At 47.0% G+C, this 19,612-nt stretch overlaps 1 protein-coding gene across 1 annotated transcript in view; it reads left to right on the forward strand.

Annotated features, from left to right (window-relative positions):
- IFT122 (intraflagellar transport 122) overlaps positions 1-18,048 on the forward strand; it is an 86,299-nt gene extending 68,251 nt beyond the window's left edge. The window contains exons 17-21 of the mRNA XM_033926599.1: positions 78-189; positions 4,446-4,574; positions 5,277-5,353; positions 7,342-7,506; positions 17,531-18,048. Coding sequence (XP_033782490.1) covers positions 78-189; positions 4,446-4,574; positions 5,277-5,353; positions 7,342-7,506; positions 17,531-17,620 — 573 coding nt within the window. The 3' untranslated portion in view covers positions 17,621-18,048. The remainder of the gene's footprint in view (positions 1-77; positions 190-4,445; positions 4,575-5,276; positions 5,354-7,341; positions 7,507-17,530) is intronic.
- Positions 18,049-19,612: the final 1,564 nt, after the last annotated feature.

Consider the following 19,612-nt stretch of genomic DNA (forward strand, 5'->3'; position numbering starts at 1 on the left):
ATTTTACCAGGGTAAATGGCTTTGGAAAATTGTGACAATCTTTTACCCTGCCATGTGCAACTCTTTTGCCTTTCTAGGAGCTTGTGCCCATGTGCTATCGATGTTCTACCAATAATCCTCTACTGAACAACATGGGAAATGTTTGCATTAACTGTCGGCAGCCGTTTGTCTTTTTTGCATCTTCATATGGTGAGTTGGAAAAGTTTTCTCTCAATGATGTGCCTGGAACGTTTGGAGCAGTTAGTTGGCTTTCATGCATAATGAGGCATATTTTTCACTTTCACATAGCACACATCCCCAAGAGAGCCAAAGTCACTTGGTTGCTAGGAGACAAATGACCGATCATTTGATAAGCTCATTTGAGGTTTCTCCAGCAAGGCACTGGGATATTCAGCATTACAGTGAGGTATAGACCTATACAAGCCTGTCATTTACCCTAGGATTTTTTTTTTTTTTTTAATTTGTATGCTTTAAAATTGATGTGGTGGTGCACAATATTTGGAACACTATATGTTCTGTTCTGTTTGTTGGTGTGTTTTGCTCTATGACATAATGAGATTGCTTTAGTCCAATTTATTCTAAAGATTTTGTGTAGTAGAGAATACTTAAGGTGACCATATGTCCCGTTTTTAGATCCCCTGTCCCGTTGTCCCCACACACAGCTTCAGGATGCTGAAATGTCCCATTTTCAGGGACAGCGTCCCAAAGCTGTGCACGGAGAAAATGGGACAGGTGATCACTTTCTGTCCCTCCCTGCCATGCAAAAAAAAAAAGAAAGCCCCCTTTGTAAATGGTCAGGGGCGCCCGCTGGTGTGGTGCTTTAGGACCGTTTGGGTCCTCGCATTTTTCACCACTCTCGCTGGATTTGCTGGCAGCAACGTCATGTTCATCGCCCCCCCCCTCCCCCCCAACGCAGCCAAACTCCCATTGACTCTCCCATCCGACTCTCTCCTCCTGGCGCCAGCAGCATCGGCATCCGCAGCACTCTAAATACGCTGCTTCATGGCCTTCTACCGCCCTGATTTCCTCTGCTGCGTCACTGATGACATCATCAGTGATGCGGCAGAGGGAATCACAAGCAGTACAAGGCAGCATGTTTAGAGTACTGCAGCTGCCGAACCTGCTGGAGCCGGGAGGTTTGTCGGTCGTCTGGCAGTGGGAGGGTTGGATGGGAGGGTAAGTGGGGATTGCCTGCACGGCAGCAGTAGTGGCGACGGTGGGGGGGAATGTAAAGATGCTGCTCAAGGGTTCTACTGCAGGGAGAATGGGAGGGAGGGATAGAAAAATGCCATGCAAAGGTTCTGCTTCGGGGTGGGGGGGGGAAGAAATATGCTGCTCGAGATCTACTTCAGGGGGCCATGGGAGGGATAGACAGATACTGCTCAAGAGTTCTGCTTGGTGGGGGGGGACAAAGGAAGGAGGCACTGGGGGCACTAAGGACATAGGAAGGGGCACTGAGGGCACTAAGAACATAGGAAGGAGGCACTGAGGGCACTAAGGACATAGGAAGGGGCACAAAGGACATAGGAAGAAAGCACTCAGGGCAATAAGGACATAGGAAGGAGGCATTGAGGGCACTAAGGACATAGGAAAGAGGCACTGGGGACACTAAGGACATAGGAAGGAGACACTGAGGGACACTAACAACATAGGATGGGACACTAAGGACATAAGGAGGCACTAAGGACATAGGATGGGACACTAAGGACATAGGAAGGAACCACTGAAGGCACTAAGGACATAGGAAGGAGGCATTGAAGGCACTATGGACATAGGAAGGTGCACTGAGGGTACTAATTACATAGAAAGGAGGTACTTAGGGCACTAAGGATATAGGATGGGGAAGGAACCACTGATGGCAGTAAGGACATAGGAAGGAGGCACTGAAGGCACTATGGACATAGGAAGGAGGCACTGAGGGCACTATGGACATAGGAAGGAGGCACTGAGGGCACTAAGGACATTGGCAGGGGCACTAAGGACATTGGCAGGGGCACTAAGGACATTGGCAGGGGCACTAAGGACATAGGAAGGGGCACTAAGGACATAGGAAGGAGGCACTGAGGGCACTAAGGACATAGGATGGGACATTAAGGACATAGGAAGGAGGCACCGAGGGCACTAAGTACATAGGATGGGACACTAAGGACATAAGGAGGCACTTAGGGTACTAAGGACATAGGATGGGCCACTAAGGACATAGGAAAGAACAACTGAGGGCACTAAGGACATAGGAAGGAGGCATTGAAGGTACTATGGACATAGGAAGGAGGCACTGAGGGCACTATGGCCAAAGAATGGGACACTAAGGACATAAGGAGGCACTGAGGGAACTAAGGACATAGGATGGGACACTAAGGACATAGGAAGGAACCACTGAGGGCAGTATGGACATAAGAAGGAGGCACTGAGGGCACTATGGACATAGGAAGGTGCACTGAGGGTACTAAGGACATAGGAAGGGGCACTAAGGACATTTGAAGGAGGCACTGAGGGCATAGGATGGAAGCAGTGAGGGTACTGAGGACATAGGAAGGAGCCACTGAGGGCACTAAGGACATAGGAAGGGGCACTAAGGACATAGGAAGGAGGCACTGAGGGCATTAAGGACATAGGAAAGAGGCACTGAGGGCACTAAGGACATAGAACACTAAGGACACTAAGGAACTAAGGACATAGGAAGGGGCACTAAGGACATAGGAAGGAGGCACTGAGGGCACTAAGGACATAGGAAGGAGGCACTTGGGGCACCATGGACATGGGAAGGTGCACTGAGCGCCGGGATTGACAATTAATAGATGTGTCCCCTTTTGATGAAAAAAATAAATGGTCACGTTAAGAATACTGCACAGTAGTTTTGGGCATAGAAAATTTTATATTACTAGAGGAAAGGTGCTTAGAGCATTGGTTCCCAAATGGAGGTAAGAACATGTCTTCTCTCTACGCCCCTACCTGCAGCTGGTTGTAGCAGTGAGCACTTGGAGACCTTGTCCCCTCCTTCTCCTCCTACACTGAGTCAGGCCCTGCTGCAGCTGTGCATGAGGAAGGGAAGGTGCAGTGAAGGTTTACAGGGGCAGTTCTGTAATTGGAGGATGCACTGTGAGACCCTGTCTTAAAATAACATCTAGATGCCCACATTCCTCTTTTAGGGCACTAGCATAGTCTGCTATCGATGTATATTACATTTATAGGCATACAGTTGCCCCAGGTGTAGAGTGGGCACCACTGCAGTCATGAAAATGTGGCTTATTCTCTAAGTTACATGTTTCAGGGGAGCTCCACTCATTGCCTGCTCTTGTGTATGCCCCCTTGCATTTAAATGCTGTGTTACGTCCTCTTAGAATATCGCTTATGTGCCCTGCTAACACTTACCTGAATATGTATCTACACAGAACTCTGCATTTGCTCCATATATTTCAGTGTGGTGACTAGGAGCTCTGTTAGCTGCGTAGGTTGAAGGAACACACTATAGCTTCGTGATCCAAAGGGAGACGGGAGGAGCACGCTGAGGCGTTGTGGGCTAAAGGGAGGCAGAAGGACTCTGCTTGTAGTCATGCAGGCTAAAATAAATTGTCTTTAGCTGTGTGGGCCAAAGAAAGGTGAAAGGAATGTGGTTGCTGGGAAGATAGGAGGCTGCAGTAGATGGGGTTCTGCAGATCAAAGACAATAAGGAAGGTCTGCTAGGCTTTGGGGGGAGGAGGAGGGGGTGGCAAGACAGGAGAGAGAGCAATGAAGTGGAATAAGATGAGGGAGAGAGTTAAGAGTCTTCTTGGAGGGAGAAAGCTGGAGTGTTGTTCGGGTTGGAGGAGAGAGCTGAGAAAGAGATGAAGCCCAGAGAAAGCTGGGAATAGGGTGGGGAGAAGAGAACTGAGATGAAGGGAGTCAGAGTGTAGGTGGGAGAGAACTGGGGGTCAGCAGAAAACTGAACAGGGTTGAGAAGGGAGGGAATTTACCTTAGATGAATCTCTGGAGGAGTTTCACCCAAAGGGGACCTAGGGAAGAGAGTTGGGGGCAAGTAGAGAGAATAGAAGACATGAAGGTTTCAAGCCTGATGTAGGGAGGAAGAGGATTGGGAAACTGCATTAAAAAAATTATACATCTGAATAATAACTTTTCTTTTTTTTGAATACTTGTTGTAAGATGTAAAAATGAATAAAGAATTTGGAGAAAAAAAAATCTTTATTCATTTTTATAACTTACAATAAGTATAAAACCATTTTCTTTATTGAGCTATCAATATTACACAGTAATTATATTGTATTATATAAACAAAGTCTGCAGAATTTTAAAATATTCTGTGCAGAATCCCGCAAGAGTAGGATATCAGTAGAAAGTACATTTAACTTTCTAGCTAAATATTCACCTCATTTCTTTCTAACTTCAGGCTAATCCTTTCTATTACTGTACCTTAAGCTGATATCGCTACTTTTATTCCATGTGAGTAGATGTGCTGCCACTGGTTGAGTTCTACTTGGAAGAGGGAATCTCAGATGAGGAAGCTGTGGCTCTGATTGATCTTGAAGCCCCAAGAACAGATAAAGGGAATGGCAAGTGGCAAGAAACAGCCAACAGTGGTATCCTTAACAAAGATGGTTTGGAGTCTGTTTATTCAGGGATAGTGTTGGATACCCTTCTCAGTACTATGGAACAAAGTGTTGACCTAGAGATACTGCCTGAATTTAAAACTAGTGATGGATATGATTTAATTGCCCAAGACACTTCTTTGCTTAATTTCAGAATCTCTGTTCCTTCTGCAAAAGTTTCATGCACCATGAAACAACTTCTCTTTCTCTGTTTAGAGTTAGTTTTAAACAAAGTAACTTTGTAAAGATTTTTCCTGGCAAGTAGTCTCTAGGGAAGTGAAGTGGGGCTTGGGCAGAAGTCTCCAGAGAGAAATCAATCCTGGCCTAACATGCAACAAGACTATGAGGTTTTGCACGGACTACAGCAGAGGATGTTGATCTGTGTAGTTAACCATGTGTCTAGAAAGACCAGAAAAGTAAGTGGCAACAATTTTTTCAGCTCTAAAAAAATAATAAAACTGTTTTTACCAGACCCCCCCCCCCCACTGAAAAGAAAGCTGCACTTGTTAATGAAAAGTCAGTTCTGCTTTTGTGGCTCAGTTTGTTGGAGAGGTCACCGGAATTGCTACAAACCAGTCTTAAAACCTTATCAAAACCCCAGATCCTTTGAGGCTGCTCCGAGAGACCATCATTTAATTAGAAAGATGCAACCAAACTATTCACAATCTGATTCCTTTATTGATGCATAACCAGATACTCAGACCCTGAGGTTGGATGATAGCATTGATGATATGGAAGAAGACCCCTTTACAGCCAAGCTGAGCTTTGAGGTAAGTTTTTTTTCCCCCTTCCATACGCACCTATCTGTGCTATATTATACAAGACAATGTTCAAAGGAAAACAGTGGGCAAAGTTTCCCTTTGAAAATCTGTCCAGAGATGCAAAAGGCTTCTGGAGATTTCAAAATGAAATGTCCCCTATAGCCTGCAGGGAAAAGCACTTGGAACCTAAGGACAGTACCAGGTGGACTTTACGGTCTACAGCTCAAAAATATTAAAGAAAAAAGACAATTTAATTTAATCATGAATTTATAATGCATGTAACTATTGCGCAGACTGGATGGACCATTCAGGTCTTTATCTACTGTCATTTATTATGTTACTCTGCATGTAATCCATGTATATACTTTACTCCTAGGTGGGGAGGATGCAGTTTTCAAAAGGTCTGCTTTATTTGTTTTGGAAGAGCTCTCTTTTTGTCTAGGAGGGAACTTGGGTCATATTATACCTCAATGGTCTCAAACTCACGTCCCAGGGGCCACATGTGGCCCGCCAGGCGCCTTCAAGAAAATCACCAGGAAACTGAGACTGGTCCAAAATACCGCCATCCGCCTAATCTTTGGCCTGAAGAAATGGGAACACATATCCCCTTTCTACAACAAGTTGCACTGGCTGCCATTCGAATCCAGAGTTCTATTTAAGTTTTCTTGCATCTGCTACAAAACCGTATCTGGTATGTCACCAGCCTATCTTTACCCCCACTTCAACCTGAACTATAATAAGAAGAGCTCCCGCAGATCAACTTTGTTCGCTTTTCCCTCACTGAAATCGTGCCATCTTAAAAGATTCTTCGAACGAACCTTCTCTTTTCAAGCGGCCAAACTAAATTCATGGCTCGCCCAAATCATACTTGACTGCTCTTCATACCCCCCCTTCAGAAAAAAGCTCAAAACTCTACTTTTTAACGGACCAAATCCCTTACGCTCCCCTCTTCCGCCATAACGTTTCCCCTTCTCCACCTTAGAAAACAGATCAAACCCTTCTTTGCAACAGACCTATCCCTTAACGCCCCCTTCCCCCCTTCTCACCCCCCCTCTCCTCCTCCTCCTTTTCCCCCCCCCTTTTTTTTTCCCCAGCTAATATGCTGGGTTCCCCCCCCTCTCTTAAACTTAATTTGCATCCTACTACAGCACACTCTGTATGTACCCGTATTTGGCCCTTCCCTCACCTAAATTGTTATTGTAAACAAGTTTGACCCTCGATTGCTTTGTTATGTTTCCTCTTTTTCTAATCGCACTGTATGTAATTCATCTATCTGTTGTGAACCGCCTTGAACTCCCTGGGTATGGCGGTATACAAAATAAAATATTATTATTATTATTATTATTATTTTGAGGCCTTCGGTATGTTTATCATAATCACAAGATTAAAATAAAAAGTTTCTTGATCATATGTCTCTTAAGCTCTAAATGACAATATTATTATTAGGACTTAGCTAAAAGGAAAGATTTATAAACTATAAAGAGTTTTACCTCATTTCTTTAATAAGACATTAGCTATTTTTTCTGAGGCCCTCCCAAGTACTTACAAATCCAAAATGTGGCCTTGCAAAGGGTTTGAGTTTGAGACCACTGTTATACCTGGATTAGAGAAAGGGAAGAAGAACTGGTGAGGCTTTATTTAAGACACGAAGCAACCCAATCAGGAACAAACAAACCAAAACTGCAGATGTGTACAACGATGTAGGCAAATTTTATTGTGACAACCAAACTATATATTAAAACCTTTTTACCAAACAGGGGACCCAACACGGTCCGTGTTTCGGACAACCTTCATCAAGGGTCCTATTAGGTACAGATATAACATATTAAAAACACAATATTATTAAAAGCAATATAATAATAAAAGGTAAAAAGATTAACAATAATAAAAGACAAACTTTTCTCTCTTCTGCTAGTTTTAGCAGAGTGAATGCTTCTCATAGCAGCCATCCCACTGCACTCCCTCAAGATTAATGGAATGCACTGTGCTTTTTATAGCAGGGTGGCTCAGAGTTTTCTCCTGTGCTTGTGAACCGCTCTGTTCTTCGGTCAATGAGTAGGCGAGATGTGTTAATAAAACGCTGGCCAAAGCCCTTAAAGTGGCAGTACTATCGGTCTCTGCTCCCCGATGTCTCCATCACAATGTGCCCATCTTGTTTCCAGGTAAGATTACATGTCAAGTTCAAATGAATAGATTTTCAGGGACAAACATTATTCAGATAGTAACAATGCTTAGCTATTGTTCAGATATGATTACCATTAGTTTAAAGAAAATGTGATAGTTTACTGTTTAGGAGGGGCCTTTGCCTCATTTGTATATATTTTATATTATAGCATTCTATATTTGTTTTATAATTTTGTTTTGAGAATTTGTATCTTATTGTTTCAATCTCTTTATGGTGTTGTAAACCATTTTGAATGGTATTTCGTTAGTAAAATTTTTTGAGAAATTAGTGGACTGCAAAGCAGTCAGAACTTTAAGCAGATAACTTTACCCATGTTCATGTAGGACCACATATATAGCACACAGGCTGGTTGAAGATCTGCATAAAATATATGAATAACTTACCCACATATCTTTAAGCATTCTTTTATTCAGGAGGAAAGAGGAAGATGGCAAATGTTCTGGGTTGCCCATTTTTATTTCAAACCAAATCTTAAAATTGTCTCCAACATCTTTCTCTTTCTTCCACCTACCTATTAATATGATTATAAAAGTTTTATATTTCCTCTTGACATTTTTAGTGAGTAAACTGCTTTGTTTTACCTTGCAGCTAAAAGCAATATATCAGAAAATTAAGCTAAACTAAAAACATAAAGAGGAATACACTAGGATGAAATAAACGATAAGAAATGCAGATTGATTTTACTATATTTTGTAAAGTTAAGTAATGCCCAATTAAAAACCTTCCAAATGTAATACCCCAGACGTATTCAAGTATGCATTCATTTAACCTTTATATATCATTTATGTCATATTGCATATTCAGATCTGTAAAATGTAGAATGACTGGCCAAGCTGTTCTAAAGTTGTTCTGATGAAATATTAACTTAACTTTATCCCAGGACAAGCAGGCAGCCTATTCTCACGTGGGTGATGTCATCCATGGAGCCCAGATGCGGACAGCCTCGCAAGCAGACTTGCTTGTAGAAAACTCAGAAGTTTCGAGTTTGCCACACCGCGCATGCGCGAGTGCCTTCCCACCCAGCAAAGGGTGCATCTCCTCAGTTCTCCACGGAGCCGAGAAGTCTGTCTTTGACGCTCTGCCGCTTCATGCCTTCTCTCACCACGGCTCGTGTTTTATTTTACTTCTTACCGTGTCACTGTGCTTTTCTTTTGCTCTTTGTTTTTTTAAAAAAAAAGTTAATTTTTTTCGTCGAGTGATTGGCGGTGCCTGTTGCGCATCTTCAGCCTGTCACAGGCTTCAAGAAGTGTAGCCAACATGTGATCTCTCTCACTGACCCACACTGCTGGTGTTTTCAGTATCTGGGGCCTGACCACTGCCTGGAGTCGTGCGTTCGCTGTGCTACTCTTCAACCTCGAGCCTCAAACATCGTCGAGTTCAAGTGGGGAAGATTTTCGGTATGGAAACCTCAGCTGCACCTTCTACCCTGACCTGAGGTATCCATGCCTCGAAAGAGCTTGTCCACCTGCAGGTGACGACTTTACAGGGCTCGAGGCTGAAGGATAGCACTGTGGGCACATGACTCCAGACAGTGGTCAGGTCCTAAACACTGTACACACCACTTGTGTGGGTCAGTGAGGGAGATTATGCGCTGGCACTAGCTACACTTCTTAAAGCCTGCAACCGGTCGGAGCATAGAAGGAAAAACAGCTGCAGCCAAGTCGAAGGCCACGGGGTAGGCCCCACCGTGACACAAAGAAAAATAAATTAAATTAAAAGGTTTTAAAAAAAAAATAAAATGTACAAATTAACACAGTGACCCTGTAAAGAAAATACACAAACCATAGTGAGAGAAGGCACGAGTAGAACTAAGTGGCTTGGCTCTACGGAAATCTGAGGAGACGTGCGCCCTACATTGGGCGGGAAGGCACTCACGCATGCGCAGTGTGGCAGTCGCAAACTTTCTAAAGTTCTACAAGCAAGTCTGCTTGTAAGGCTGCCCGCATCAGGGCTCCGTGGATGACGTCACCCATGGGATAATAGCATTTATCCCAGGACAAGCTGGCAGGTATTCTCACTAGTGGGTGACGTCATCCAACGGAGCCCCAATGCGGACATCTCACAAGCATACTTGCTTGTAGAAACTTTTAGAAGTTTCGAGTTGCCCACACCGCGTATGCACGAGTACCTTCCCGCCCGAAGCACCAGGCGTGTCTCCTCAGTTCTTTCTCTTCCGCGGAGCTGAGAAGTCTGTCTTCGACTCTCTGCGCGAAGTTCCTTCACTTGTGCCTTCTGTGCCCGCGGTTTTGAGGGGTTTTTTGGGGCTCACGTTGCGTTTTCTTGTTTTAAAAAAAAAAAAAAAAAATTTTCTTTCGATCGTTTGACCGGGCAGGCCGCGGCCCCGTGGCTTCGATCTTGCAGCGGAGCTTTTTCGGCGTATGTCCCAGCCTGTTACCGGTTTTAAAAAGTGTGTCAAGTGCCAGCGCGTGATTTCGTTGACGGACCCTCATCAACGCTGTCTTCAGTGTCTGGGGCCTCAACATCTTCCGAAATCGTGCCGGCCTTGTTCCATACTTACAGCATGTGCTTTTAAGCGTCGCTGTGTTTTGTGAGAGTTGCTGTTTAGCATGGAGGCGTCCCCGGAGCTGCCCTCATCGCAGAGCGCCACGTCTTCGACTTCCGCTTCAACATCTTCGGCCTCGAGTCTGCTCAAGCCTGCCTCGTTCGTGCCGGCTTCGACTCTGACGCCTGCTGCGGTGCCTTCCGCTGTTTCCTCAGGTCAGGTAACGCAGCCTTCCATTCCTCCAGTGGTGCTCAAGGTGCCCAAAGCTTCTAAGCCCGAGTTAGCGATGTCCGTGCTGGAGGTCTCATTGCTGATGCGGATCCTTCTTTGCCGGCTTCGTTCCATGCCATGATGGAGAAGCGATTTGTCGAGCTCTTTACTAAGACTGGGCCGACGCTTCTCTCCCAGATCCAGCATGGACACGCGGAAGCCTCCCGCGAGGTCGAGCCGCCTCGGCGCACACTCTCACTGCTGGGAGCAGAGTCTCGGCGAGTGTCTGGTCTGGCTTCAGGGCATGCCTTGCAAGGAGCAGAGTCTTTGCCCATGCCACCTTTGGAACCAATACCCTCGATGCATGGCGCAGTTCTCTTGCCTGGACCGGAGACTTCCTCCTCGATGCCGAGCCTCGAGCCTTGGGGAGCGCCTCGGGGGGCTTCGTCTCAGCCTCCGCTGCTTCAATCCACAGCCTCTAGTCCCATCTACTCGGTGGCTGCCTCATCTGGGCTTCGCTCGCCTCGACGCTCGAGGCCTGCTTCTCGACACAGCTCCGGTCGTCGATCGAGGCACTCTTCAAGGCATTCATTGAGGCATTCCTCGTAAGCAAACTTTTCGGGAGTTTTCACCGGAGTACTCGCCTCCTCCTCCTATGCCAAAACTCGAGGACTGCGGGGGTTCGTTCTCCCGCTGCCAGTCCTCGGCCTCGGCGGACCAGGCTGCCTCATCTTCTTCGAGTCCATCTCGAGGCCCGGCCCTGGCGGACCAGTTGTCCTTCTCGTCCTTCCTGAGGCAGATGATGGTGGATCTGGACATCACCCTGGATTTGGGTTCCAAGTTTTCTAAGGAATATTTGGAGGCGATGCATCTTCCCCAACCTCCTGTTGAGTCTCTTTGTCTGCCTCTGCATAAGCTTCTGGACCAGACTTTCATGAGATGATTTGAGACTCCATACTCCATTCCTGTGGTCCCAGGGAAGTTGGATGCTAGGTACCGCACGGTGCACCATAAGGGCTTCGACGGGGCGCAGCTTTCTCACCAGTCCCTATTGGTTGAATCCTCCCTGAAGCGGTCTTATCCCTCCCAGGCCTATGCCTCCACTCCTCCTGGCCGAGAGGGCAAAACCATGGACAGATTTGGCAGGCGCATCTACCAGAACTCGAGGATGGCTTCTCGAGTCCTGAATTACAGCTTTCATTTTGCAACCTACTTTGAGTTTTTTCTCTCCATTCTTCAAAAGTTTTTGCCCTATCTAGATTCTCAGGCTCACTTTGAGTACTCGGAGGTACTGGCGTCGTTGTCCCAACTCTGCTTGCAGATGATGCAATCGTCTTACGACGCTTTTGAACTCTTGGCCAGAGCTGCTGCTTGTTCGGTGGCCATGAGATGCTTGGCATGGCTTCGGACCATTGATATGGACCCGAATCTCCAGGACAGGCTAGCGAACGTTCCCTGTGCGGGAGCGGACCTTTTCGACGAGTCCATAGAGGCGGCGACGGAGCTGTCCAAACATGAAAAATGTTTTAAATCTATTCTCCGCCAGAAGCCCAAGCCTGCTATCTCTCATCCGCCTATGATTTATCAGAGGCACTACCCGCCGAAGCAGGCCCCCACCATCCGCCCGCCTGTGAAGAGGCAGCACCAGCAGAAGTCCCAACAAAAGCCTCAACCTTCTGCTGTCCCCAAGGCTCCCCAGCCTTTATGACTGTCTCGTAGGGAGCATAACTTCCATCGTTCTGCCCTCCCCGCTTTTTCCCTTCGGAGGTCGTCTCCATCATTTTTCCCATCGATGGACGACTATTACCACCGACCTCTGGGTCCTTTCCATCGTAAGAGAGGGATACTCTCTTCAGTTCCATCATGTTCCTCCGGAACATCCTCCAAGAGAGTATCCTTCCAACTTAACCCAGACCACCCTTCTTCTTCAGGAAGCTCAGGCTTTGCTCCGGCTTCGTGCCTTCGAGCCGGTCCCTGTGGACCAACAGAACAAGGGTTTTTACTCCCGGTATTTCCTTGTTCCGAAGAAGACGGGCGACCTGCGTCCTATTTTGGACCTCAGGGTGCTCAACAAGTTCCTGGTCAGGGAGAAGTTTTGCATGTTGACTCTGGCTTCTCTCTATCCCCTCCTCGAGCAGAACGACTGGTTATGCTCCCTGGATCTTAAGGAGGCCTACACTCATATTCCCATCCATCCGGCCTCCCGTCAATACCTCAGATTTCGGGTGGGAGACCTTCATCTTCAGTACAGAGTGCTTCCTTTCGGCCTAGCTTCGTCTCCCAGAGTCTTCACCAAGTGCCTGGTTGTGGTGGCCGCAGCACTCAGGAACTATGGTCTGCAGGTGTTTCCCTACCTCGACGACTGGCTCGTCAAGGATTCCACGTCTCAGGGGGCCATCCGGGCCACTCAGAGGACAATCTGGTTTCTGCAGAGTCTGGGATTCGAGATCAACTTTCCCAAATCCCATCTTCAACCTTCACAGACTCTTCCCTTCATCGGAGCTGTTCTGGATACTATTCAACTCAGAGCGTTCCTTCCTCCTCAGCGCCTGGCGGCTCTTCTTCATCTTTGTCACTCGGTCTCTTCTCGCCCGTCCATCTCGGCGAGACACATGATGGTGCTCCTGGGCCACATGGCCTCTACGGTTCATGTGACTCCTTTTGCCAGACTTCACCTGCGGATTCCTCAGTGGACCCTGGCTTCTCAATGGTTGCAGATCTCCGACCCTCTGTCTCGTCACATTCAGGTCACTCCTGCTCTGCTGCAGTCGCTTCGCTGGTGGATGCTCTCTTCCAATCTTTCCAGAGGTTTGCTGTTTCGCATGCCTACCCATCAGAAGGTCCTCACGACCGACTCCTCGAACTATGCTTGGGGGGCTCATCTGGACGGTCTCCGCACCCAGGGCTATTGGACGAGTGCGGATCGTCTGTGCCATACCAATCTCCTGGAACTCAGGGCGATTTTCAATGCTCTCACTGCTTTTCAGCATCTGCTTCACGACATGGTGGTCCTCATTTGTACGGACAATCAGGTCGCCATGTATTATGTCAACAAGCAGGGAGGCACGGGATCGGCCTCCCTGTCAGGAAGCTCTGAAAGTTTGGGATTGGGCGATTCGCCACAACGCCTTCCTCAAAGCTGTCTACATTCAGGGGGCGGACAATGCCTTGGCGGACAACTTGAGTCGTCTTCTCCAGCCTCACGAATGGACTCTCCATTCCACGCCCCTTCATCAAATCTTCTCCCTGTGGGGAACGCCTCAGATAGACCTCTTCGCAGCTCCCCACAACTTCAAACTGCCTCAGTTCTGCTCCAGGATCTACACTCCTCATCGTCTCGAGGCAGATGCTTTTCTTCTGGACTGGGGGAATCTCTTTCTGTATGCGTTTCCTCCGTTTCCTCTCATTCAAAAGACTCTGGTCAAGCTCAAGTCCGACCAGGCCACCATGATTCTGATTGCTCCTCGGCAGTGTTCCCTCTAAGCGGGCGGGTGTTGTGAGCAAACTTTTTTCACTGTGAGCTAAAAATATCGGGCGCCAGCAAGTTATGAGCCAAATAAATATGTTGCTTTCTACCACAGAACTTCCTTACGTTTGTATGGAATCTATCCCCTTTCAACTTTAGAGAGTGCCCTCTCGTTCTCCCTGCCTTAGCTACTAAGTCTATTCCCTTCAGTACCTTGAATGTTTCTATCATGTCCCCTCTCAATCTCCTCTGCTCAAGGGAGAAGAGGCCCAGTTTCTCTAATCTTTCGCTGTACGGCAACTCCTCCAGCCCCTTAACCATTTTAGTTGCTCTTCTCTGGATCCTTTCGAGTAGTACCGTGTCCTTCTTAAAGTACCAGTGCTGGACGCAGTACTCCAGGTGAGGGCGTACCATGGCCCGGTACAGCAGCATGATAACCTTCTCTGTCTCTTCAGTCCAGCATCTGCCCCTTCCATTCACTGTCTGTCTTTCCCTGCCATCTCTCCTCCTGCCCCCCCCCACCCCCCAATTTGGTCTAGCATCCATCATCTTCCTTCTGTTCCCCTCATGGTCTGGCATCTCTATCCTTCCCTCCCCCCTGTGGTTTTTAGCATATCTCTCTTCTCATTTCCTCCACTCAGATCTGATCATTCTCTGCTCTCTCTTCCCTTTTCTTCTCTGGTCTTCCTTCTCTATTTTCTGCCTCCATCTAAATTAAATTCTTTCTTACTATTTAGTCCCGTTTCCCTCTTTTCACTGTGTCTACACACAGCTTGTCACCCCTTTCCCTCACCCCTCCATTATCTTACTATTTTCTTCCCCCTTTATTTTTCTCCTCCTTCCATCCAGTATGTGTTCTTTCCCCACTTCCATTCAGCATCTGCTCTCCCTTCTCAACTGACATCCATCTGCCTTCTGCTCTCTCTCCCTTCTTCTCACTTCCATCATCTGTCCCCTTCTCTCTCTCTCTCATCTCCTCCATTCCATCATCTGCCCCTTCTCTCTCTCTCTCTCTCTCCCCCCCCCCAACTTCCATCATCTGCCCCCCTTCCCCTCACCTTTGTGGGTCACTTTCTTTCCCCTGAGGGTGGCTCATGTCACAGGGGAAGCTTTGGCCGAGCAGAACCGCTTGATTGACAGTGGAACTTACTTGATTGATGTCGATGCTGGGGCCCGTTGCCGTTTGAAGGAAAAAAAAAAAAGGTGGAAAAAAGGAACCTGTAAAGGCGAGAGGAAGGGAAACCTCCAGGACAGCTGCTTTTTGCCCTCCTTCAGCGGCCCAAGAGTTCAGACCAGCAGCGGCAGCTCTGTATGCTTTTAACTTCGGCACAGAGCTGCCCCTAATCAATAGTTTAGCGCGGTTTCATGAGGCAGCCTCGGGGCCTTTGATAGCCGGCCCGCTTCGATGATGCGATGTGGGCCGGCCTAGCAAAGGCCCCGAGGCTGCCTTATGAAACCGCGCTAAACTATTGATTAGGGGCAGCTCTGTGCCGAAGTTAAAAGCATACACAGCTGCCGCTGCTGGTCTGGAGGTGCGGAGACAAGGCAGGAGGCAAACGCGGTGGAAGGCAGGAGTCCCGGCACAGCGACTGCAACAGGAAGTTGCAAGTCAGCTGACGCCGGCCTTTCGTTGCGGCGGGGACCGAATCCTTCGCGGACCGGCAAGATTTTGTTTGCGGACCGGCGGTTGAAGAACTGTGCTCTACACTGTGTGCGCTGTGACGAGAAACTTGTGCGCTGCGAGGTAATATTTTGTGCGCGTGCGCACGTCAACGCAGCTTAGCGGGAACACTGCTCCTCGGTGGCCCAGGTAACCTTGGTACTCCCTTCTTCTGCAATTCAGCAGCAGGGAGCCCTTCCTTCTGCCAGTGTTTCCATCTCTGCTTATGCAGCATCAGGGATCTCTGCTTCATCCCAACCTGCAGTCGCTACACCTGACAGCTTGGTTCCTCTCAGCGTAACTCCCCTTCAGTTTTCACCAGCTGTGCGGGATGTTTTGGAAGCTTCAAGGAAGCCTGCTACTAGAATGTGCTATTCCCAGAAATGGACTAGATTCTCTACTTGGTGTTTTTCTCAGCACAAGGAGCCTCAACATGCCCCCTTGTCCTCTGTTTTGGACTATCTTTTGCACCTATCTCAATCTGGCCTCAAGTCCATCTTAGTGCAATTGCTGCTTTCCACCAGCCTCTTCAGGGGAAACCTCTTTCTGCACATCCTGTGGTTTCCAGATTCATGAAAGGACTTTTCCATGTCAATCCTCCCCTCAAACCGCCTCCTGTGGTTTGGGACCTCAATGTCGTTCTTTCTCAGCTTATGAAGCCTCCATATGAACCTCTTAACAAGGCTCCTCTGAAATTTCTCACTTGGAAAGTGGTGCTTCTCATTGGCCTCACTTCTGCCCGTCGAGTGAGTGAAGTTCAAGCATTGGTTGCGGATCCGCCCTTTACAGTGTTTCATCATGACAAGGTGGTCCTTCGCACTCATCCCAAATTCCTCCCCAAGGTGGTCTCGGAATTTCATCTGAATCAATCCATTGTTCTTCCTGTGTTTTATCCGAAGCTGCATTCTCATCCTGGAGAATCAGCTCTTCACACTCTGGACTGTAAGCGTGCTTTGGCTTTCTACTTGGAACGCACCAAGCCTCACAGAACTGCTCCTCAACTTTTCATCTCCTTCGATCCGAACAAGTTGGGATGCCCTATCTCTAAGCGCACCATCTCCAACTGGATGGCGGCTTGTATCTCTTTCTGCTAAGCCCAGGCTGGATTACCCCTTCACAGTAAAGTCACAGCCCATAAGGTCAGAACAATGGCAGCCTCTGTAGCTTTCCTCAGATGACACCGATTGAGGAGATTTGTAAGGCTGCCACTTGGTCCTCGGTTCATACCTTCACTTCACACTATTGTCTGGATACCTTCTCCAGACGGGATGGACAGTTTGGCCAAACAGTGTTACAAAATTTGTTCTCCTAAGTTGCCAACTCTCCCACCATCCCATTGTGGTTAGCTTGGAGGTCACCCACTAGTGAGAATACCTGCCTGCTTGTCCTGGGACAAAGCAATGTTACTTACCGTAACAGTTGTTATTCAGCGACAGCAGGCAGCTATTCTCATGTCCCACCCACCTCCCCTGGGTTGGCTTCTCTGCTGGTATCTGAACTGAGGAGACACGCCCGGTGCATCAGGCGGGAAGGCACTCGCGCATGCGCGGTGTGGGCAACTCGAAACTTCTAAAAGTTTCTACAAGCAAGTATGCTTGTGAGATGTCCGCATCGGGGCTCCGTTGGATGACGTCACCCACTAGTGAGAATAGCTGCCTGCTGTCCCTGGATAACAACTGTTATGGTAAGTAACATTGCTTTATTACCCCTCGTGCTAGTTCGCGTCCTGTCACATATAAGGCCACACCTCTTGTCTTTTCTATTTTTTGGCTTGCCTGTTTTTAGTGCAGTTCTTTTTCCTGTTGTGTGTGTGGGGTTGTTTTTGTTTTGTTTTTTTAAATTGTTAACTGCTTTGTTATTGTGGTAAGGTGGTATTTAAAGTAAACTTAAACCATAAATCATAATGCAGGCTGTGCACTTAAGCTGTGGGAAGGGCATAAACTTTACCACTTTCGTAAACATTCCTCTTAATCAATGATTATTATTAACGATCATTTGATACAATTCAGCATGATGGTTTATAGATCACCAGATAGCAGTATTTAAAACAGTATTGAAACACATTTAAACAAGCCTAGGAGACACCTAAAGTTTGTTTTTCTGCAACCTGTCTTTTATATGCCATCTATTAATTGGTAGTCCTAACTGCACTCCTGTTGTAGATGTTTCACACAGAAGACTATGAGCTCCTCATCCTTCAGCATAACTGTTGTCCTTACTGTCGGAGGCCTATCGATGAATCCAACCAGTGAGGAAAAAAAGCAACTGTAAGAAGCGGCCGACTTTCTCACTTCATGTTAGCATGAGAGAACAAACCAGGAGCAGACTTGCTCCCATTCTGAATTACCAAAGCAGAGAGCAAATCAAGGCTGACTTAACTGCCAGAGCTGCCTTTTATCAAGATGAAAAGGGGGGAAGAAATGGCACTTCCTTCACAAGATGAAATTTGATTTTTTTTTTTTTCTCAAATAACTGTAATTGCACAAAATTAATATTCACTCAGAAAAGGAAATCTACATATGTTTTCTAACAAATTCTGTCTCTTTTCTTTGAGAGGCTGCAAGTGGGCTATAGACTATGAAAAGTGAAAGGTATTAATAATCCCTTACATTCCCATCCCAGTGCACCATAATATGGGAATAAAATAAGCACAGACAAATAAGAGCACAGTTAATAACTCAGGGTTATTAATTTATTTGGACTTGGCTCACACTTTGTCAGCAGTAACTCAAGGTCAGTGACATTCAGGTGCATGAGTTGTTTGCCTGTCCTGGAGGGTTTTTCAATCTAAGGGAGCGCCTAATGGTGAGCAACATGTATTGTGTGTTAAAGGTGCCATAACATGGCAGACAGGTGCCTCTGTGCATGAAAAACTATCAAGTAATGCCCAAGTGTCCCGGTGCCTAACTGCAAGGGGGTAGAGCATAGGGGAGCCATGAGCACCAGTGGTCTCAAACTCCAACCCTTTGCAGGGCCACATTTTGGATTTGGAGGGCCTCAAAATAGTACCCGGCAGGTCACGAGTTTGAGACCACTGCTATAAACTATGTGCATCTACATTTGCTTGCCACTAACACAGCTTAATTGCTCACAGGAGTAGTCTGGCACCCAGATGCTCTTGTAGAATGGTGCTAAGCCCTTGACATTGGGGCCCTAAGTTTGTATCTGAGGCAGCGAAGGGTTAAGCGACTTCTCAAAATCTCATTTGAACCAGGCTTCAAGAGAGAGTCTTTGCTCAGTAGAGCTTAAATCTAACAAACAAACAGGACAAGTAGGGTTTCAGGGAGTTTCTCAAACATTGGGTGGGGGTTCCTACTTCTTATCACTTATAGCACCGTTAGATGTAGGCAGCACTTTTACCTCACTGCCTTTGATAACAGGCAAGAAAACGCCTATGTGTCTTCTTAAAACACTAACCAAAATTGCTCGTGGATTGACAGTGGAGACATGCTTGCATGAGAGCAGGTGCATTTTATAAAGTGATATCTGTCTAATTCAAGACCATTTCTAGTTCAGGAAGTAGGTGTTGTGTGTTTAACTATTCACTCTGCACCTGGACTAGCTTGCCACACACTCCGTGATTAAGACCAGGACCTCATACCACAATAATAATGAAGTCGTTACCAGGCAAAATGGTAGAGACTATTAAAACCACAAAATTACTGAATTTAGTTTCTTGGGTAGAGTCAACATGGATTCAGGCAAAGGGAGTCTTTCCTCACTACTTTGATACATTTTTTGATGGTATGAACAAACACATGGATAAAGGTAAGCCAGTTGTCGGTATATCTGGATTTTCAGAAATCGTTCAACATTGTACCTCATGAGGGAATTAAAGAGTCACGGGATAGGATGCAATGTCATATTGTGGACTAAGAACTGGGTAAAACAGTGTGCCGCAGCACACAAAACTCGGGGCCTGGCTGGAGGGCATCCGGAAATGTGCAGATGTTGACACGATGATGTCATGTGCATGCGTGGAGGCCGTCCAGCCAGAGCCATGAGCCAGCTATTACTATGCCAGTGGGGAGGGGGAGGAGAGGCACCGGTGCCAGCTGACTGCCTATAGGGTACATCCTGTAAGCATTCAGCCGGCGCCAGCTCTGGAATCCCGTTGTGGCACACAGTTTGCGATACATTGGGTTAAAATATAGCAAACTGTGAGTAGGTTCATATAGTCAGCATTCTTCTAGATGAGCTGGAAACAGGAATGAGCTCAAATTTGGTGATGACAAAGTCAAAAT

This window comes from Geotrypetes seraphini, chromosome 17 (genome assembly GCF_902459505.1).
Source record: "Geotrypetes seraphini chromosome 17, aGeoSer1.1, whole genome shotgun sequence".
In the NCBI taxonomy this organism is placed as follows: Eukaryota; Metazoa; Chordata; class Amphibia; order Gymnophiona; family Dermophiidae; genus Geotrypetes; species Geotrypetes seraphini.